This window comes from Miniopterus natalensis, chromosome 17 (genome assembly GCF_054644295.1).
Source record: "Miniopterus natalensis isolate mMinNat1 chromosome 17, mMinNat1.hap1, whole genome shotgun sequence".
NCBI classification, from domain to species: Eukaryota; Metazoa; Chordata; class Mammalia; order Chiroptera; family Miniopteridae; genus Miniopterus; species Miniopterus natalensis.
The window spans coordinates 25,131,900-25,155,531 of record NC_142097.1 but is presented as its reverse complement, the minus strand read 5'-3'; the positions used below and the strand labels follow the sequence as shown (position 1 = coordinate 25,155,531).

General features: G+C 36.0%; 1 protein-coding gene across 2 annotated transcripts in view; it reads right to left on the bottom strand.

Annotated features, from left to right (window-relative positions):
• FBXL20 (F-box and leucine rich repeat protein 20) overlaps positions 1-23,632 on the bottom strand; it is a 62,020-nt gene that overhangs the window by 1,453 nt on the left and 36,935 nt on the right. For both annotated transcript variants that reach the window (XM_016202285.2, XM_016202286.2), the window contains exons 5-14: positions 23,230-23,324; positions 22,671-22,739; positions 13,173-13,268; positions 11,114-11,240; positions 9,890-9,964; positions 6,801-6,931; positions 4,158-4,218; positions 3,504-3,548; positions 2,078-2,134; positions 685-897 (exon numbers count right to left, since the gene is read on the bottom strand). In XM_016202285.2, the coding sequence (XP_016057771.2) occupies positions 685-897; positions 2,078-2,134; positions 3,504-3,548; positions 4,158-4,218; positions 6,801-6,931; positions 9,890-9,964; positions 11,114-11,240; positions 13,173-13,268; positions 22,671-22,739; positions 23,230-23,324 (969 nt within the window). The remainder of the gene's footprint in view (positions 1-684; positions 898-2,077; positions 2,135-3,503; positions 3,549-4,157; positions 4,219-6,800; positions 6,932-9,889; positions 9,965-11,113; positions 11,241-13,172; positions 13,269-22,670; positions 22,740-23,229; positions 23,325-23,632) is intronic.

The window sequence follows — 23,632 nt, the reverse complement described above, 5'->3', positions numbered from 1 at the left end:
AAATCAAGATGAGGTTTGGTGCTCCTTTATGTGCTCAGGTGCCATATGGTCAACATGGAGTTTTTAGAGGTTGGTTGTAAGGGACAACTAAGCACAGTGCCTTTCCCACAGGTGTGAAGCAGAAGTTCAAATAAATGTCTGTTAGCTCAATAATCTAATACATAGATTCTTCCAGCCTTTTACAACCTCCTTGCTGGCAACCTGTCTTCCAGTCATTTGGCTATGCATGGGTCTCTCTATTATGGCGGGTGGGGCAAAAAGAAAAAGGGAAATAATTACTTGATCCATTTGTCGTCTTAAAAAATAAAAACCCCAGCAAAAGGGATTGATGTAAAAGAATATACGAATTAAACTCTTAAATCCGATTTAACTAAATATTTTCTCTATGTTATTACTTTCTTTCCTTTAGAACCAAAATCTGGCATATGCTTTTGACTCCAGGCATGTTATTAAGCTCTGGACATTACTAGAGAAACTCTGCTGGGAGGAGACCTACTTTTCTTCCTTCAGTGGGTATTTTCCTACTAAATTTCCACCTGAAATTGTCTACCTTTAGGTTTGCTCTCCATTTCCCCCCTTTGCTAAATGTCCAAGTAAATGTAAAAATCACAGAAATCTAAATCTAAAAAAAAAGGAAAGGGTGCTAAGAACACTAGAGCCAGAGAGTGATGCAGCCATCTTTACCCTGAGTCTCTTGATTCCAGCCCGTGAGATTTGCTGGCAGTCATAGAGTTCTATCCGTTCAAGGCTGTGACAGCTCTTCAAGTGCTCCAGGGATGCGTCTGTGATTAGTGGGCAGTTGTCCAGTTCAATCACCTCCAGCTGGTCATGAGCGCAGGCCCCATTCCCCAGGTGACGAATTCCATCATCTGTGATCAGCTCACAGTGAGACAGGCTCTGTAGCCAAATAGAGCAAGGAAGGACACTGAAATATCTTATGGCATTCTCCTAGCCAGAGGCCTGTGTACCACCAGAAAGGAGACCTTTCTAGTTTGAGTTTGATGTATACGGGACCATCACTAGATCCATATGGTAAAATGAAGAAAGCAAATTAGAGTTACTGGGGTTCTGCTTTTGATAATCAATGACTGACATTTCTGTGTGATTCTAAATATATTTTGTGAATTCATGTAATGACTGTGAAATAGTTCATAAACAAAATAAGATAGCAACCCCCTGCCTACCCTCATGGCCACACAAATGAACCTTCTCTTTTTTACAGGGACAAGTGGGGCTCAAGCTTTTCCTGAACAAAAATTTCAGGAATTTGGACTAAATATTGATTACCTGGTAGAGGGGGATGCCCAGTTAATTAAATGAAGTTGATTCTTACAACTGTCATGTGTGGTTATCTCTTTGCTTCATCAATTTTCCTTAAGTTCCTCATTCCTACACGTCAAACTCAGAACCCTTGACCCAATTTGGATAGTAATGTGCCACCAAATACACCAAAAATGAACCTAGATACAGAAAGGTTAACCAGAATGCTTTCCCATGGTGTTACTAGAAGCAGTAGCAAAGAACTCTCCCTAGTGAAGCTTGACTGCTTCTATTTTGGTCTGAACGTGAAGCTATCTGTATTTTGGGCCATCTCGTCCCCAGGACTTCCGGAAATTTAAACATCTTTCAGGCTGGAGTACAATTCATGTGGGAAAAGTCATACTTTCCATGTCAGTTTTTAATTTCCAAGTATTGATAAAGAAAACATTTAATATTTCTTAGGTCCTCCCTTGGTCCTCTGTAAGTTGGCAATTTGAAGAAATATACTATCCCAAAATGGTAGCCAGACACCAAGAGGAAAGTAAAAGCTGGGTTTGATTAAATCTAATAAACAGCCCTGGATGGTGTGGCTTTTGTTTGAGTGTCATCCGGTGAGGAAAGGTTGCTAGTCTGACTGTCGGTCAGGGCATATGCCCAGGCTTTGTGTTCTGTCCCCGGTTGGGGTGCATATGGGAGGCAACCAATGAAAGTTTCTTTCTCACATCTATGTTTCTCTCTCTCTCCCCCTTTCCCTCTAAAATCAATAAAAACATATTTAAATCTAATAAACACATAAAACTTTCAGAGTCAAACTCACCAATACTTGAAGTCGAGGACAGTGTATGGAAAGTTGGATTAATGTGCTATCTGTTATCTGAAAGAAACACATTAAGTTTATCTTAGGTATAATTAAAAAAAAACTCATGGCCTGTACCTTACTCTTGACTACACTTGTAATCAAGACTGATATCCAGATATCAATTATTAAATAACAAAATCTTGCAATTGAAATCTCAATGGCTACCTGAATTTGTTCTTTGAGAAGCTAGACTGGAACACATCTAGTTATCTCTAGTCTTCATATTTGAAAAGGTGTGCTGAAAACTGTTTTGGTTTTGAAATGAATGAAAATCTGTCCCCTCATAATTTCTACCCACTGGACTTTGTTCTAACTCTTTACAACCATCAGAGAAAACAATCAGAAGACACTGTTCCATAAAAAAAAATTAATGTAAGAACACCCTCAAATTTTTAGATAGTTGGCCCATATTTTATAAGCCTTGCTACAACTCAAGACTGATAACTTGGGTGTCAGTTATCTTCCCAAAGGTAGCACAAAGGGGCTGCTGGAATCTGGGTTACCTACAAACATTCAGGAAGGAAGAACTCCCAAAGGAAGAAGTCTTTTATAGTTATCTTAGGACAAAAAATAAATCAGTACTTTTCAAATTCTTCCAACTCTGAGATATTATATTATTCTAACATATATAGCTTCACAGGGGCTAAGAAATGTCAGGGGGGTGGGGAGTTGGGACAGGCAGGTGTGTGCACATCACTCAGAAGGACTAACACTGGAAAGGACACTAAGCATGTGCAAGAGATAAATGGACACAAACAAGTTTTAGTCTAAGAACTAATAGCTGCCAACTAGTGTCGGATAACAAGTAATTTAGAAAAAATTGACCTCTATAGTTGTCCAAGTATCTTCTTTATTTTTACCATTAATAAAATTCATTGCTCTATCTTCTTTTTAAGAGTCTCTCTTCAAAGTTTCTCCCCAATCAACTAATCTCAAAGCTCTTAAAATTGATTTTTTTAAAAAGAAATTGTTGATAAGGAAGTATCTGGTTGCCTGCCTGAAGAACAGGGTTCCATGCAGAGTTGGGTCTCCAGGGCTAATGATGTAAGGGGTCCAGTGTCCAGTTAAGCTATGTATCAGTGTGATGGGGCTTTTATTATTTACTAGCATCAAAACCCTGTAGGTCTAAGGAAATATCTTTATGGCTCAAATATTTGGGCCTTCTTTCTTTCCAATGGCAACTTTATTGATGGCATACATTTCCTGAACACACATACCGTGAGTTCTCTGTCTGGTGTGCCTGGAAGACACCTCAGTAAACATATAGAGTCAGCAGTGCTGCCAGGCACTGCATTACACCAGGGGAGGGAAGGGAATGCTCTCATGTGCATGTTACATAAATTTCTATCATACTGTATTTCTAAGTAAAAGTCCACAATCTTACTTGAACACACTCTTCCAGGTCCATCTTTTCAAGCTCATGGCAATTCTATAAAATACAAAACCAAACATTACAATACAAATATTTAAAATATGGAAAAAATTTAAGGCCAGAAAACTAAATTGTATTAAATATTGATCTGCCCAAAAGCAAAGGTCTTTCCCCTTGTTCCATACATTGGTCAAAGACAGTTATAATTTTAAATACTATTATTATACAGCGATTTATAAACCACTCTAAGTACTCAAATATTCTGGAGAATACAGAAAAATCTCTTAAAACATCTCCATTTAAAATTAAGATTGTATGTTTCTTTCAACATTACTCTCATCCACCAGTCCAATACAAATAACCAGTTAAGTTTCTTTCACAAAGCACTAGAAAGCCCTGTTTATTTTAACTTATAATATGAAAATGTGGAAAATGAGTCCTCATGAAGGAGCATCATGTTATCCAAGGCATGACTGCATTTCTACAGCAGTGTGTATTCTACAAGCCAGTAGCTCAGGCATAAGAACACTCAGGAACATTAGCCACAGATAAGGTGCCCCACGCCCCACACCCTCAGTTCTGCTGCCATTCCACATTTCCATCTTTGCTCATTCTGAAATAAGAATCCCAAACAAAACCTATATAGAACCTGGAGAAAATACTCACCCTGGCCAGAGTGGTAAAGCCTACATCTGTTAATTGAGAACACCTTGCCACTTCTAATATTCTGTTAAAAAAATAAAGTGAAAGTCAAGCCCTTGGTTCCAGAAAACTGCGTTTATTAAAACAGCAAGAATTTAAGAAAATAACCTCCTATTCCCTAAGGACTATATAATATAGAGTGACATTAATAGCTAAGTGAGTCTGTATACAGATCTTGCCATTCATTTTCATGGAATCATCATAAAGTGGTCCTGTAAATACCACATTTCAGATTGATGCAATCAGAAGAATATAATAGAAGCTTGTAGTTTAATGCTAAAATGCATGAGAAATGCATTTAAAAGGCTTCTTGATGGCATATTGCTTACCCTAAGAGGACAGCCTGCTCCTAGAAAACAATGGAAATGGAGACAGATACTCTGTTAATCTTCTGCTAAAGTAAATTATTCTCTTTCCCTATTTTACATGTAGGTCCACTCAGATTTTAAAAATGTTATGAAGGGAATGGTTAATTACAGGCCTATCCCAAATATGAAATTCTATACTTACGAAAAAATACCCTTCGCTTCCTGCCTCCTCCCACAAGCTCCCAGAAAGGCCCAGTGGAGAGATAAGCTGAGCTGGCAGCCACCTTCCTATTCAGGAACTGCTAAACACCAACCTAAATACCAACCACAGGTCCAAGGAATCAAAAGTAGCTTTTCTATGACAAGTTTGGTGGAATCTGCACTATGGTACCATAGAATATTTATGTTTGTTCACAAATTACTTACAGAAGTTTAAAAAACAAACAAACCACTAAAGTATAAGAAATCATTATCAACTGACAATTAGAAATGAATGCTGTATCTAATGGAAAAGCATGAATTGACTGAACCCAACTCAAGTATCACATTTGAAAGCCTTTCTATTCTAACACTAAGATAAACCATGGAGGAGGGGGAGGAACAGGTAATCTTTTTTAGACAGGAGTTTGGCTACCTCCTTAGCTCCTGAATAGAATTCTACTCTAGGCTTCTGATATTACTAATTTTGACAAACAAGTCTATGACCTATTTAGGAATTTTGATACTGTAGGCAAATTTTCTTTCACTAATTACAGTTAGGCCCATGGCCAGGCGATTACCAAAAAAGGTTTAATAAAGTTTTATTGGTTTAACTGATTATTCTAATGTAAAACAAGTGGTTTCATGAGTTCTGGAGCCAGACTGCCTGGGTTTGAATCCTTGGTCCTGCACTTACTAGCTGAGAGACCTTGAACAGGTTACTTGACCTCTCTGGGCTTCGGTTTTCTTCATCTATAATATGGAGATAATGACAGTGCTTATATGGTATTTGATGATTAAACAAACTAATATTTGTTAATCACTTAAAACAATGGCTAACATGTCTAACATATAAGTACAATATAAGTTTTATTAAAAAAAGGTATATGGAGATCAAACTAGTGTGTTGTGTGTTCTTACAGAATCAACATAGGCTTGATACCATGCACATGCTAACATGGCAATCTTAATAACTATTTAGCCAATCCTATACTTAGGCAGAGAGGAAGAGCCATGAAGAAAAAAGGCTTGCTCTAAAATACTTTTAGTCAGCATAAAAGAGGTTCTCCTATAGGGCTGTTTTTTCTTTTAAAATACTTTCTGCTATGTACCTGACATCATTATTACAATATAAGTAACTACAGGATGGGCCTTCAAAAACTTTCTTCAAAAAGGAATTACTGATACTCCTTGACTTGTGATGGGGTTATGTCCAGACAAACCTCTCAAAAATTGAAAATATTAAGTAAAAAATGCATTTAATACCCCTAACCTCCTGAACATCACAGTTTAGCCTAGCCTACTTTAAATGTGCTCAGAACACCTACATTAGCCTACAGTTGGGCAAAATCATCTAACACAAGCTTATTTTATAATAAAATATTGGCTATTATGTGTACCAGTTTCACATATGAAGTTAAAGAATTGTAAGTTGAAACACTGTAAGCCAGGGACTATGTATATATGAAAGCATTAATAAGAGAAAATGCCTCTTTATTTCTTTTCTCAAGTAATAATATAAAATGATTTTTTTTTCTAGTATGGATAGAAAGAAGTAGAAAAAGGGGACTACTATCCCTTGGTTCAGGCCAATTATATGTAATCAAATAAGTATAAAGCAAGAAGGAGGACACCTAAGAGGGGAGTGGCCTTGTAGTGTCTACCTTAAAAATTTCAATGTTCCAAGGAATAAGTATAAGTGAAGGAGGCCTCTGTTCTTTTACCGATTTTTTTAGCTAAATGAGAAATATTGCCCTCGTCGGGTAGCTCTGTTGGTTAGAGCATCATCACGATACACCAAAGTTGTGGGTTCAATTTCCGGTCAGGGTACATATCTAGGTTGTGGGTTTGATCCCCAGGCAGTATGTGTATGGGAGGCAACCAACTGATGTTTCTCTCTCACATCAGTATTTCTCTCTCTTTCTCTCTCTCCCTCTCTCTCTCAAATCAATAAACATATCCTCATGTGAGGATAAAAAAATAAAAATAATCAACCAATAAATGCATAAGTAACTGGAATAAATCGATGCTTTTTTCTCTCTCCCTCCTTCCCTCTCTCTCTAAAAAAACGAATAAATTAAAAAAGAAAAGAAATGTTTACCTAAGCCGTGGGCAGTTCTGACCTAGAGCATTCAGGATGGCATCTGTGATGTTGGAGCAGCCGGAGGCACAGAGGGACTGTAACTTATGGCACCCTCTGCATATAGTAATGAGACCTTCATCTGTGATTTGCTAAAAAACAAGAGCAAAAAATCCCCATAGATATTAGTAACTTAGCAGAACAAAAAAAAGGAAAAAAATGTTACCTCTGTGAAAATAAGAACGAAAAAGAAATAAAAGCAGATTTAATATTTATCAGGTAGCAGGCCTAAAAGAAAATGAACACAATTTGTTCCTTCCTTCCAGTTTCTTTGATATAGTTTGCAAGAGAATCTGTGCTCATTTTGGGGATAAAGGGAAGAAGCTATAATGGGATTTTTTTAACCTGATTGGGAACAGCATGGGGTGTATCATCGTGTAGATTCAATTAACTAGTTTTAAAACCTAGAAAACAAATAAGAACGGCAGTATTTTAACAGTATAAACATATTAACAAGTTCAAAATTGATACTGTGTTACTAAAAAAATAAAACCACCTATGGATGACAGTTGCAATCTCATATCAACGACAGATCCATTTATTTCTATATTTTTGTTTTCTAATAAATAATATTTTAAATTATGGAGATAAACAGTTGTGTCCAATTCAAATATAATTTTGTATGTTTCAAATTATTTTAATATGAAAAAGAATAAAGATGTTACATTAAAAAAAAGTCATGTTCAGCCAGACTAGCTCAGTTGGTTGAGCATCATCATGTGCACTGAAAGGTCACCTGTTCAATTCCAGATCAGGGCACATGCCTGGGATGCAGGTTTGATCCCCAATTGGGGAGCATATAGAAGGCAACCCATTGATGTCTCTCTCCCACACTGATGTTTCTCTCTCTCTTCCTCTCTGTAAGCATGTCCTCAGGCGAGGATTTAAAAAGACATGTATAAACATCTTAACATGTTGGATATGACCAGATATAACCAGAACTTCAATTTGTCCTGCTAGATTCACTAATTTTAAGTAAGCCTCAGAACAGCTTTCCTGTCACCTCTGTTTAATCAGTGTCCTTGGATTGCAAGGACTACCGAAAAAAAAACAACCTTTAAATAATCACTGTTTAAATAGAGACAGACTCATAGAGAGCAGGCAGACAGCTCTGGTGGGGGTGGGGTGGGGGGACTGAACAAAAAGAAAAAAAACCCCAACCCTATATATAAAATCTAAAAAAAAAAAAAGCTACTGCTTAAATCAGTATTTTCTCAATATTGTACAAATGAAACAAAATACAGATAAAATATGGATGCTAAGGCAGATATAAGATTTGTCATAAGGATAAATTAATGAGGTATATACACATGTCGAAGAACCTAAAAAAGTGCCACACGAATGTGATTTATTATTATTAAACAAGGAAAAGTGAAATGTAAAGGGGGAAGTAGCAATCAATACACATGAATATTTAGCAGGCCAATGGAATTTGTGTTACACAGTATTAGGAAAGTATTGCAGGACTGTACTGTTTTTTCCTTTTTAAATTTTTAAACATTTTTTATTGAATTTGTCGAGGTGGCATTAGTTCATAAATCCTTTTTAATGTTTTAAAGTCTATAAGGAATTACTGAGGAAGAAGAGAGAAGAAAAGTTAAGTCATACTACCGTTACTTTAAATTTTAAAAAGAGCAAAATGTACTAAACTTTTCTGTTTTCAAATTAGTTAAGAAAAAGAGAATGGATCAAGAATGTACTTTGGCTACTTCAATTTGGGCAAGAACATGAAGTCTCATGAATGTTGACAACCACATTTCATCACACTGTATGGAAGGAGTGACAAAGGAGTGACTCCTGTCCTAATAACCAGGTGAAGGGAAACAGTAAAATAAACACATGAGAGAACTGGTTCTTCATGCTTATCAACTGTGATTTCTGTCTGCTGGAAAGGTAAAGGAAATGAAACTAAAATGGTAAATAGTAGGTACAGTATATATGCATTCATGTGTGCGAGCAAAAGTGTATGCAACATACACACACACATATACACAGAATGTGTATGTGTATACGTATATAAGTAAAATCTGAAGATGCCCAAGAAAAGGTTTATCCTATCACTGTAAGATGATGGTTTGATGTTTACAATAGTCGTATAAGCTCTTTCTCTGAGGCCAAATTTGTTTCATAAATGAAATTAGGCAAATTCTGGTAGTTAGTAGCTATGGCAATCAGAATTAAAAAGAATGTCATTCCTTTAACTCGGTCTCCAGAAGCCAGAAGCCTTAAAAGCAGATCATTATCAGGAAGCATCACCCTGTAAGGACTGGAAGGGCAAGTTGCTTAAACTGCACAAAATGTGGCAGCTTTAAACAAAAGTATCACCTTTAAACTAAACCACCACTCTGCTCTCAGGTTTTAGGCAGTTTAACAAGAAGGAGAGGGTATAATAATCAGAAGGCTTAGTAGAAACAAGGAAAACCCTCACCAACCTTTTTCATTGCTAAGAGAGGCTCTCACTCCAAAGCCACACACATATGTACTTATCAAGGCAAGAGAGAAAAGCTAAAAGTATACTGCCAATGTTCTAGGACCTTGAATGGTTTCAGCAAATTCTCTAACAAAAATTGAGGAATTTGGGGAAAGATACAAAAAAGCTGATAGTCTAAACTCTAAAGAAACAAATGTGAACTACAAATACTATTTGAATCAAATTTAAAGGGCACATTTTGCTTATCATGTTTAGATCAGTGGTTCCCAATAGTTATGACCAACTGATAGATCTTAATAGATGTGACTGCAATTAATTTACCAAAAATATTTTAAATATTGAAGTTTGTGAATAATTTAATTCTAAAAAGTATAGTATTCTTAAGTAGAAAAGAATGAGGTTACAGTCAGCCTGTTTGGAATTCTGAATAAGCTACCTGCTCATCTATATCAAAGTCCCTGAGAGTGAGTATTGTCAATCAAGTAAAGAATCATCTGTGTGTTCACTGTGTCCCCAGGGTTGAAGTGGAAAAACTACTGGTCTTGATGACTGAAACTCTTACAGTAATAATAAAGAAATCAATCAGTAATACAGAAGAGCTGTGGAAAGGACTGCTTACTAAGCAAGTCTGCAAGTTCAATGTCACCAGTTCAGGACAGTGTGCACCTATGTACTTGAGAGCTTCATCTTCTAGCTAGAAAGATTAAAAAGAGAGAGAGAAAATAATTACTGACATTGTTTCAAAGGATAAAGATTTCAGAGTGTACCCATTCATCAATACATTCTAAATATAGCCAACCAAGTTCCAAAGACAACAATGAACGATGGTCACATAAAGGTGTAATTCATATGATCAGTATGTTTTATTTTTTTTATCAGTTTCTACCACATCAAATTCTTATTATCACGAAATCAAGAAAAAGATAAAATAAATATTGCCTAATGTTTGCGGATTTTTCTTCTGATAAATATACTTTACAGAATTTTCCTGAGCATTTATGAAGTTAAAAGAATTTTCACATTTCTACACTCCCTATATTTTTGGGAGCAGGAGCTGCGAAAGTAATCCACAGTTTATCTGCTGCTGGAAGATCAGTGCTGTGAGTACAGCGATGAGAACAGATGGCAAGTAATTGATTATAATGATGTATTCCAATCAATATTTTTCAGGATTCCATAAATAACCAGGAGCTCAAGCTGTTGTTTTAAGGTAGTCATACTTCCAAAGCTCTGTTTCAAACAACAGAACACCTCCCATCACGGTGAAAAAATGACGGCATTTTAAGTGGAATCCAAGGCATGGTTTTAGTAACCATTAAAAAAACAAGGTAGTAAGAGTCACTTCTAAACCTATTCTTGATCATTTTCATGCCAATTCTTTCTAGTAATATTTTTAATGACAAAATGTGCTAAATTTGTAATGTGACCGGCAGAAAATAAGCACCAACACTATAAAATGTAGGTTGCTATATACTTGGCCCATTTAAGAAAAGCTCCCGGTGGTTTGAAAATTAGTGAGAACTGCCAAGACCGCCTTCCTTGCCTATCCAGTTAAAGGTCTCAGAAGTACAACACGCAAGTTTTCTTTTCAGATTTAACTGCGTGACACTCTTATTGGTGCTTGTGCAGTATTTCTGTCTCCCCAGCCTGCCTCCCCTCAAAACAAAACATTTATCTTTGGTCAGATATTAATTCTTCTTCTAAGGAAAACACTAATTTTTGGTAAACATGTGTCTTTGGTCAGTAATACAAAACTACTACATATTCTTTAAGCCAACATCTTGGGGTTGTCTACAAAGTTTACAGTTTCTCTACCATTCACAAGCACTATATGGAGTATTACCTGTGTGCAGCCTTTTAAGAATAAGGCCTTGAGACCACCACAGCCTCTTACTAGCGCTTGGATGCCATCCTTGGTTACTTGGTCACACCAGGAAATGTTCAATTGCTCCAACAGTGGACATCCCTCACTTGGGATAAAACAAAATAAAACAAACATATTACTAAATCCAACTCCAAAGGCACCAAAGTCTCATTTTATTGGCCATTAAGAAAGGAAATAGATAGAGCCCCAAGTTCTCCCACAAAAATATACATATTTACTTAATATAGATTTAGAACACAGGCACTCCCATAACCACAAAAGTGGGTCTTATCAATGTTCATGGTGTTCATGTGGAACTGTATTACTAGGAGGGCTAGCTCAAATCCAGCTTACCTAACAAGTACAAAGCACAATACTGTTTTTCACATATATTAGATTTTAAAGGAGGTTTATACTTTTCAAATTATATTTTTTTGGCACTTATCACATATTTATAAGTTCCCTAGATAGGAAACAAAAATTAAGGGACTTGTTCAAGTTGACCAAGTAATTAATAAGGAGTTTAGAGTTAAACCCAGATTCTCTATCAAATAATTCTATTACTTATCAAAGTACTAACGAAGACATTTAAACTTTTATTTAAAAAATTACAGAGGATCTATAAATATTCCTTATCTGGGAAATATCTAGAGAACTATTTCCCTAGGCTGAACTTAAGATATATTGTATTTGATCACTGACTTCTATCAAATACTAGCTTCATCTTTGATCTTTGATTTCATATCTAATGCTCTATGACATTCTTTGGAAAATACTGATTTAACTGTTTTTAATAATAAAATAAAGCACGGGAATCTTGGTTCAAGTTCATTCTTCAACATTCATAGTGTGACTTCAGGTTAAGTCACTTCAGGAAGCCTGCCCGAACCTCCCTTGGATTAATTCCAAGATTAGCCACAGCCACTTCCACGTTCTCCCCAAACTGCCACACTTACTTCTATCACAGCACTGTATTACTTCTACTGCCACACTGTAACATGATGACATGTTTAGTGTTTTTTTCCTCCCACTAGACTCTGAGCAACTGAAGGGCAGCGACAGTTTCTTATTCAGTTACATCCCATGGTTGAATCACATTACCTGGCATTAAAAAATGTTTTAGATTTTCTATTTGTAAAGTGTTTGTCCTAGCTATATCTACCTCACAAGGTTATCAAATAAATGAGATCACTTATGTGAATATTTTATAAACTATAAATGTTGTTATATTACCCTATTATCCTATACAGCAATCAGCCTTAGATGTGTATGTGCTCAATATTTATAAGGAAGGTCTAGAAGGAGCCACATTTTTAGATTACTTATATTCTAACTAAATATACAAACTCTTCTTTAATAGCTTAATTCTTACTATTCATAAATGCAACCAACATATGGGACCATAAAAGGCTGATAAAAAGTAAAGTTACAAAGAGAATGGGCATTTCACCTTTCTTTTAAGATACATTTCCTGTAATGTACTTAAATGTATTAACATTATAACAATTAAAACTTACTGAGTGTTTACAACATGCTAAGCAATTTATATGAATTAGGTTAAAACACATAAAACTGTCATTTTTATAAGACAAAAGGTAGAATATTGGCAACTTTATCTGGTTTGGCTTAATGTTATCAAATAATGATAATATTGTTTAATCCTAGTAACAAACCTATGAGATGATGAGGAAAAACTCACAAGGGTTACATTTGTTCAAGGTACCTGGTTAATGATCTCACTCCAGGGCACTGCTTTAATCACTAAGCAATAATATGGGTCATTTTTGGAGGGAGAGGGGAGGAAGCCTTCATAAAAAACTAATCATTGATGTATAAATTGTACTACTCTCTCAGAAATCCTAGTTACCTCTAGTCATTTCACCTGTCCTCTAATTTGGGCAAGTGGTAAAACAAAAGATCCATTCGAACTATAGTACATATTCATAAAACAGTTTCCTTCAATTCCAACTGTGTCAGTAATTTAAAAAAAATAAGTATTTGTTCTGATTACTGGACAATCTTATTATAAGAAATTTACCTCAGAGCTTTTAGAGACATGTTTGTTATTGATGTACAGGAAGCCAAGTCAAGGTGCCTGAGTTTGGAACAGAACTTGCTAAGGCTAGTACATGTACTGAAAAATGGAAAAAGGAGAAAATAATAAATAAACAAATAATAACACATCCTTAGTATATCATACATGATTCTCATCAAACACATGTGTATACATAAGAACTGTAAGATTTCCATACCCCCAATAAAAGCAGTTATAAATCCTGGGAATTATATAAATCCTTTCACATTGAGGAAGAGACCAGTGCCATTTACAAAGGAAAGAAAGGCTGTGATGTGTACGAGAATCTGAATAAAGGGAAGATGGTACTTTATTCACATTTGGAAATGTTAATAGCTATTAAGAGCAAACTGCATGTGTGCTGATAAAAGATCTACATGCATTTTGCAAATCCAGGAACATCAGAAAGCTAGTACCTGCTAGCAAGTGGTGAGACATGAAGGCTGAAAGCACCTGTCTCTGCTCTTTCACTTAAATCTCTGCTCAAGATAACCTTTTGCAGGGTAATAATATAATAATTGGATTTTTGCAAGAAATACAAAGGATGGACCAGTATTGGGCTGAAACAAGCTAAGTTATGTACATTACTTCCTACTTTCCTTTATGAATTTCTTCAAGGCTCTTTTTTCACAGTGGTCAAGTTCTCAGTTTAATTTTTTAACTTATGAAAAATTTCAAATATACACAAAAGTAACAGAGAAAGCACATGTACCATCATTATGCTTCTATACTTATCAATATTCTATTTGTTGCATCCATTTCCCTTTTTTGTTCCAGTATTTTAAAGCAAATCCTAGACATAGTTCACTTGTAAATATTTCAGGACATATTTCTAATAGAGGACTTTAAATCCTTAATATCTGATATCCCCACTATATATTTAAGTTTTCCCAATTCTCTCATAAATGCCTTTGTCAAGTTTACTTGATCATATTAAGATCCAAATAAGAACCATACATTCTATTTGGCTGATATGTTTCTGAGGTTTTTGTGTGGACCTATGCTTTCATTTCTTCTGGCTAGATGCCCAGGAGTAGAATTGCTAGGTCCTATACTAAGTTTATGTTTGACTTAAGAAACTGCCAAGCTGCTTTCTACAGTGGCTATACCATTATAGATTCCCACTAGCAACCTATGAAGGTCCCAGTTTTTCCACATCCTTGCCAACACTTGGCATTGGTCTCCTTTTTTGATTAGACATTTTAGCAGGTATGGAGTATAATCTATTGGGGTTTTATTTTGCAATTCTGTAATAAACATACAGCATTGGATAGAATCTCCAAAAAAATGCTAAATAGAAATGACAAGAGTTAACATCCTTGCTTCTGACCTTAGCGTGAAGCATTCAGTCTTGCATCATTAAGTCTGATGGTTAGCAGGAAGTTTTCCATAGATACCTTTGACCAGACTGAGGAAACTCCCTCAAGAATTTTTATCATGAATGGGTATTGGATTTTGTCATGTGCTTTTCTATCTAATGATGTATTAGTTATCTATTGTTGCATAACAAATTACCCCAAAGTGAGCAGCTTAAAACAACAAACATTCATTATCTCGGTTTTTCTGGGTCAGGAATACTAGCACAGGCAGCTTAGCAGGGTGCCTCTGAGTCAGGGTCTCTCACAAGGCTGTAATCAAGGTATTGGCCACAACTTGCAATCATCTCAAACGTTAACTGGGTACAGATTCCCCTCCAACCTCATTTAAACAGCTTTTGGCAGACCTCAGAAGATCCAATTCCAAGTTCACTCATTTGGGTTTTGGTAGATTTCAGGTCCTCACTGGCTGTTGGCCAGAGACCTCAGTTCCCTGCCACATGGGCCTCTCCACAGAACTACTCAAAACTGGGCAACCTGCTCCACTCCCCCTCAAGTCAGAGCCCTGAGAAAAAGTAGAGCAAGACAGAAGTCACAATCTTTTTGTAACCTAATCTCCAAAGCGACATCCAATCTCTTTTGCAGTATTTTATTGCTAGAAATGAGCCCTTAGGTCCAATGCATGTTCACAAGGGTGTGAATATTAGGAGGAAGGACTTATTTGGGGGCCTTTTTAGAGGCTGCCTATCACACTGAGATGATCATGTGGCTTTTGTTCTTTATTTCAGAGGGCAGTAAACCTCACCACCAGTTGTCTACTGTTATACAGCCCACAAGCCAAGAATGGTTCTGCCCTAGCCGGTTTGGCTCAGTGGATAGTGTCTGCCTGTGGACAAAGGGTCCCGGGTTCGATTATGACCAAGGGCACATACCTCAGTTGCAGACTTGATCCCTGGCCCTGGTCAGGGCATGTGTGGGAGGCAACCAATCGATGTGTCTCTCTCACACTGATGTTTCTCTCTGTCCCTCTGTCCCTTCCACTCTCTCTGAAAAGCGATGGAAAAAATATCCTCAAGTGAGGATTAAAAAAAGAAAAGAATGGTTTTGACATTTTTAAATGGTTGAAAGAAAATCAAAAGAAGGTACTATTTTGTGACGTGTCAAAGTTCTATAGAATTCAAATCTCAGCACCCCAGAAATAAAGTTTTATTGGAGCACAGTCATGCTCATTTGTTTATGTATTGTTGTCTATGGCTGCTTTTGTAAAACACCGGCAGGCTGAATAGTTGTGACAAAGACTGCATGGCCAACGGAAGCCTAAAATATTTATCTGGCCCCACACAGAAAAAGTTAGCTGACCCCTGCTTTACTCTATTAATTATTATGAGACATTACATTAATTTGATTTTCAGATGTTAAACTACACTTGTATTTCTAGAATAAATACCAATGGGATATGATCCAAAATCCTTTCATATGTTGCTTGATTCAGTTTGCTAAAATTTTTTTGAGTATTTTTGCATCTCTGTTCCTGAGGGATATAGATCAGTTCCTTTTATTGTGATGTCTGTGTTTGCTGGCTTTGTATTGAGAAAAATAGTGGCTTCATAGAGTAAGTAATGAGGTGTGGTTTTTTTTTAATGAATGAGTTTGAAGCCTGGTATTATTTCTTCTTTAAATACTTGATGGTACTCACCAGTCAAGTCATCTGGGCCTGTGCTTTCCTTTGTGGGAATTTTTTTTTTAACGTTATTGATTTTAGAGAGAGAGGAAGGCAGAAGGAGAGGGAGAGAGAGAGGAACATCAATGTGAGACAGACACATTGATCTGTTCCCTGTGGTACACAACCCAACCAGGGATCAAACCCACAACCTGGGTATGTGCCATGACTGGAAATCAAATCTTTGGTGCATGGGACTACACTCAACCAACTGAGCCCCACAGGCCAGGGCTCTTCGTAGGATAATTTTAAATTATTCACTGAATTTATTTGTTGAAGACCTATTCAGATTGTCTATTTTTTCTTGAGTTACATTTGGTAATTGGTGCTTTCCCAGGAATTTGTCCACTTCATCTGAGTTGTCTAATTTGTTAGTATAATTATGATATCCCAATAATCCTTATTTTCTTAGTCTAAGTATGCCAACTTTATTAATTTTTTCCAAAGAACAAGCTTTTGGTTTAATTAATTTTATTACTATTTTTCTGTTTTCTATTTCATTGATAGCCAATGCACATTATTTCCTCCTTCTGCTTGCTTTGGGCTTAATTTGCTCTTCTTTTACTAATTTCTTAATGTTGAAGGTTGTTACTGCCTTGAACTTTTCTCTCCTTTTTTCTGATATAAGAATTAGAGCTATATCACTGCTTTAACTGCATCCCGTAAGTTTGATAGTGCATTTTCACCCAGTTCAAAATATTAAAAAAATTTCTCGTGATCTTTGTCTTTAATGGGTTATTTAGAAGCATGTTCCTCAATTTCCAAATACTTGGGGTTTTCTCAGATTTTGTTCTATTGTGAATTTCTAGTTTATTTCTCTAGTTCTGGTCAGAGATCATATTTTATATAATTTTAATCTTCTTAAGTTTATTAAGGCTTGTTTAGTGGCCCAATTTATGTTCTATCTTGCAGAATGTTCCAAAAAGTCTGTTAGGAAGAAATCTTTATTCTGTAACCACTGGGTGGAGTGTTCTATTTGCATAGTATGCATTTTTCCATGTTTCCTTTCAACCTATTTTTGTCTTCGAATCCAGAGTATGCCTCTTGTAGAAAGTATACAGTTGGGTCCCGCTTTTTAATCCATACTGACAATGTGTTTTTTGGGTGAAGTGTTCAGTCTGTCCACATTAAATAGAATTGATATGGCTGGCTTTTTGTCTCCCATTTTTTACTATCTTTTTCTATTTGTTACATGCTTTTATTGTTTTTCTGTTTCTCCTTTACTGATTTTTTGTGTTAAGTGTATCATTTCAACTCCTCTGTTAATGTTTTACTTTTCTGAGTTTTTTTCTTAGTTTGCTCACGGATGACAATATGCATCTTAATTTACTACAATCTATTTCAAAACAATACCTTAATTCTCACAAAACAGGCATTTTGCGTCAATATACCACCATTCCCTCCTCCCTCCCTGTTATTATTTTCCTATGTTCAAAAATACTTCATATATTACTTCTATATGTTATAAACCTAGCGATGTTATAATTATTGCTTTATATAATCTTATACCATATAAAAAAGAGAAGATATGAGAAAACTATAGTTTTAGACTTACCCAGTTACCATTTTTGGTGCTCTTCATTTACTAATTCCTATGGATTTAAGTTACTGTTTAGTATTTGTTTCCTTTTGTCTTGAAGGACTTTCTTTAGTATTTTTGCAAGGCACATTTGCTAGCAACAAATTCTCTCCATTTTTGTTTAGCTGGAAATGTCATTATTTTGCCTTCATTTTAAAAAGTCAGTTTTGCTAGATATAAAATTCTTAAATTCTTGCCCCCCCCCCCCCTTTCAGCACACTAAACATGTCACATGGCTGTGATTTCCATTGTTTCTGATTAGGTCACCCACTAATCGTATATTCCTTCCTTGTACATAAGTTATTTCCCTCTTGCTGCTTTCCAAATTTTCTGCTTTTAGTTTTTAACAGTTTGGCTCTAATTGTTCAGGTGTTGAATATTTGTTTTTATCCTTCTGTAGTTCATTATTCTTAGATCTGTTGATTATTGCTTTTTATAAAATTTGTGTGAAATTTTCTGCTATCAACTCCTCACTTTTAAAAAAAAAAAATATGTCTTTATTAATTCCAGAGAGAGGAAGGGAGAGGGAGAGAGACAGAAACATCAATGATGAGAGTCATTGATTGGCTGCCTCCTGCACACCCTCTACTGGGATCGAGAGAGAGAAACATCAATGTGAGAGAAACACACAGACTGGTTGCCTCCCACATGCGCCCCAACAGGGGACAGGGAGCAAACCATTAACCCAGGTACACGCCCTTGACCAGGAATTGAATCCTCAAGCCTTCGGTGCACAAGCCAACACTCTAACTACTGAGCCACACTGGCCAGGGTCATACTTTCCCTTTTTTATATGCAAAAACTTTTAAAGAATTGATATATAATATATAATATTATATTAGTTTCAAGTATACAACAAAATGATTCAATATATGTATATATTACAAATCACCACATACAGCTTTTAAGATCTACTTTTCTTTAATTTTTTAAAAGTCTGGTTTCAGTGTACATGACTTCACAGATTTTTATTAACTTTATCCTTAAGTATTTTATGTTCTTGAATGTTACTTATCATAGATATTATATTTAAATTTTTTTCAATGGTTCATTGCTGATATATAGCCATATAATTGATTTTTGCATATTGGCCGTGTTTCCCGTGAAGTTGCTAGAACCTTATCATGCCATTTATTTCTTACTTTCCAGTCTGCATGCCCCTCCTTTTTTTCTTCCTTTATTGTACTAGGTGAACTTCCAGCACAATGCTGAATAGAAGTGATAGACCTGATATCTTTGCCTTGTTCCTGACCTGGGGGGAAGGTGTTCACTTGTCTTTTATGATTAAATATGTTAGCAGTAGGTTTTCCATATATAGCCCTGAGTCAAATAATAATGTTTTGGTCAACAATGAGCTACATTATGGTGGTCGAATTGAAATTATACAGAGCTATAAAATTACTATTGCCTAGTGACACTTTAGCCACTGTAACATAATAGTGCAAGGCATTACTCATGTGTTTGTTGTGATGCTGGTATAAAGAAACCTACTGCTCGGCAAGCCATATGAAAGTATAGCGCATATAACTACAGTAATAGGTGATACCATCTAGGTTTGTGAAAGTACATTCTATGATGTTTGCATGACAAAACAGCCTAATAACGCATTTCTCAGAATGTAGCCCCGTCCTTAACCAGCACATGATTGTATACAATTTATCAGGTTAAACAAGTTAACCTTCTCCTTGTTTCTTTAGAGACTTTATCATTAATGGGTGTTTAATTTTGTATGGGGTTTTTAATAAAGATTTTTTACTGATTTTGAGGGAGAGAGAGAAACATTGATGTGAGAGTGAAACACTGATGGGCTGCCTCCTGCACGCCCCTCACCAGTGATCCAGATGGGCATGTGCCCTGACCAGGAAAGGAACTGGCAACCTTTCGGTGCACGGGATGATGCCCAACAAACAGCCACACCAGCCAGGGCTTCATCTTTGATTCTTAAAGTTTGTATCTTTTTCTTTTTTTAATATGTTTTTATTGATTTCAGAGAGAGGAAGGAAGAGGGAGAGAGAGAAACATCAATGATGAGAGTCATTATCGGCTGCTTCCTTCACGCCCCCTACTAGGGATCGAGCTCACAACCGGGGCACGTGCCCTGACCGGGAATCAAACCTTGATCACCTGGATCCTAGGTCGATGCTCAACCTCTGAGCCACGTCCAACCGCGCTGTATCGTTTTCTTTTATACTATGTTTAAACTATTGTGTTCCTAAAATTACTAGAACATGCAAAAATCTGAACACCAACCAGGAGTTATTTGATTTTAAGATATTAAATTTTTTTTCATAGGTGTGACAAAGTTAATGTGCTTTTGTTAAAAGTCTTTAACTTTTAGCCCGGCCGGGTGTGGCTCAGCAGTTGAGCGTCAACCTAGGATCCAGGCGATCAGGGTTCGATTCCCGGTCAGGGCACATGCCAGTGTTTCGGGCTTGATCCCCAGTCGGGGGCGTGCAGGAGGCGGCCCATCAATGACTCTCTCATCAATGACATTTCTCTCTCTCTCTCTCCCTCTCCTTTCCTCTCTCTGAAATCAATAAAGACATATTTAAAAAAAAAAGGTTTAAAAAAAGTCTAACTTTTAGACATGCATTCTTAGTGATTAAAAAATATGTCTAGGATGTTTTTCAAAATAAGATAAAATGAGGGGGCAAGATGACACAAGACTAGCCAGAAAGTGATAATTTCTCAATTATCAATTTGAAGATGGCTGATAGGTTCAATTTTGTCTACTTTAGTATATGCTTAAAATTTGTCCTAAGAAGTCAAGTCAGTAGAAGTAACTTAACTTCTCTCTGGTGGTTATAGCTCCAATTTGATATGGCTGGGTTCATGTGTTTTGTTTTCAACTGTTAGGGACTGCTTTGATTTCTTTCTAGCTTAATTCATGCTTTAATTATGTAAAACATTTACATGGCTATTAAAGTACAAAACATGATACTTCAGAGGTCTCCCTTTCATTCCTGTCTCTTCATGTTTTCTCTCCCCCATAAGTAACCACTTTTATTAGTTTTTTATTACCTTTCCATTGTTTCTTCTATAAAATATTAATAAATATGGATATATATTTGTATTATATCCCCTGGCCCTAACAAAAGGTGTCTTATTATACAAATTCCTCTGCAGGTTGCTTTCTTAACAATATGCCCTGGCAATCACTCCAGAGTACTATAAAAAGATTCTCCTCATTTCTTTTTTTGACCAGTCCTCTACTGATAGACATCTGAATTTTCTGTCATTTGCTATTAAGAATAATGCAGTATTTGTATTACAAACAGTAAAAATTTAGAGTCAGATATAAATCATCATATTTTTGCCAGTGTATCTATAGTATATAAATTCCTAGAAAAATATGTAAATTATGTCACTTTTTAGATGCCAAGTGATCAAATTCTTTTTTTTTTTTTTTTTAAATATATCTTTATTGATTTCAGGCAGGGGAAAGGAGGGGGGAGAGAGAGTTAGAAACATCAATGATGAGAGAGTCATTGATCGAGCCCACAACCTGGGCATGTGCCCTGACCGGGAATCGAACCCTGATCACCTGGATCCTAGGTCAATGCTCAACCACTGAGCCACGCCCGGCCGGGCTCAAATTCTTAATCTCTATAACATTAAGTATTCAAAGGGAAAAAACCACCAGGTTATTTACCTAAAGTAAATGTTAGGCTACTAGTATAAAGTCATGGTTGGGGGAGGAGTTAGTAAATTGTCTCTCCTATTAAAGATTTCCAAATCAATCCATAGGAATAATAATTGTTAATAGAATCAACTAGTAACCACAGTCCCTATCTTTCAAACACTTTCTTACATTAAAAGTGAACAATGTGCCCAGCCGGTGTGGCTCAACAGTTGAGCATCAACCTAGAATCCAGGAGATTGCAGTTCGATTCCCAGTCAGGGCACATGCCCAGGTTGCAGGCTCGAACCCTATGGGGGGCGTGCAGGAGGCAGCTGATCAATGACTCATCATTGATGTTTCTATTTCTCTCTCCCCCTCTCCCTTCCTCTCTCTGAAATCGATAGACATATTTAAAAAAAGAAAAGAAAAACGTGAACAATGTTGTGACCTCAAATAAATAAATAAATAATGTGTACCCTGTGCTTGGCATGCCTTCTACTTTCCTTCATTCAAGCAATTCTAAAAACACCATCTCTTTTATGAGGACTTTTTGAACAGGAAGATTCAGTGAATAATCCTGGCCCTTTGCTGTGAAAGCATGCTTCTTAAATGGCTTCACTTCACCTCATAATAGACAACAATTTCCCTACATAATATTTAAATGTTATTTGATACGTGTTATTACCAAAAGATATTCTTGGGCTTTTTTATGTCTACCTTTGATGTGTCTACCTACCGTGTGTGCAATGATAAACTCTCAAGGTTAAAGGAACAGGCTTTATTTCTTTTATACTGTGACCAACACAAACACAGTACATTCAATCATTTAATAAACGCTTTCAATATTATCATAATGTTTAGTCCCATGTTTAAGATTTTACATCTTTTTATAGAATGACCTGTTTACTGTGCCCTTTGAATGATAGCTACTAGTATCTTCTTGAAATATAAGTTGTCCTAGTAATGTATATCATTATTATCCCTATCGATTATTCATTGACTGTAATTTTTAAGTTTCACTTAAAAGATCAAGATAGGATTTGGTACAGATTCCAAAATAAATTTATTTCATTTCTACTTTAATGTCACTTCCTCCTTTTAAAGTATCTTTCTTCTATAAACCAAAATGAAATTTGCTAAATGGACTTAGTAGCATGCATTTAAAGCCTGTATAGGCAAGACACAAGGGGATATGACTTACCCTTCTAAAACACAAAATACTTACGCATCTGTAGTCTTTGTACACCCATTTAAATTTAGTACTTCAATGTTCCTACAGTTTTGTGCAAAGGTCCTTTATAGGAAAGAAACAAAGTAAAAAGTCTGAAATGAAATGGACACAATTCTGATATTTAAAAAGTAATAAAAGATATATATTGTGTTGGTAATATTGGATATTGGTACAAAAGTAGTTCACAATTACAAATAAATTAGTTTTCAATCATACACTCTTAACACTGATCTTTTTGTCAACCAAAGTTAAAATTACCTTAACTTTGAGTAAACAAACAAAATTTCCTCAAGGGTTACAACTATTTATGACATGGGAAATTTGGCTCTTTTTGAGGGGGCACTTGTGCTTGTTTTACTCCCAAGACCACAGACCTCACTACTGGGTATCTTTGTGTTACAAGCAATATGTGTGTATTTGGGTTCAGAATAGCCTGAAGAAAGCTCTAAGTTTCTTTATAAAAAGCTTAAAGCCATTTTCGTCTTTTCTGGATGAGATGGTGCTGTCTTTACTTCGGTCAGGAAGATCAGTTACTGGATAGTTATGCTCTTACCGTAGTGCATTGTCTCCTACTCCGAGACACCCACGCAGACTCAGCTTTCGTAAAAAGCCCCCGCACCGTTTTGAAATATTCTCCACGACCCGGCCCTGTGAGACAGGCAAACAAAGAGGCAGGCCCTCACTTTAATCATTCATAAACAAAGATGCTTCTACTCGGTTAAAGTCTTAGTTATTAGTTCAACAGGAAAGTTTCAACTACCGTGAAAAAGCTTTCCTGATTAACACATCTAGTTGAAACATGCCTAAACCCTATATTGCTATTTATTTTACTCAATTTTTAAGATATTCTGTATTTGAGGAAATGGTGCTCTGCAGTTCTTTTACGCCTATACTAAGATGTACATCTATGGAAGTATGTCTATAATAAGGTAGACTGCCCTCCTGATTAAACTGCA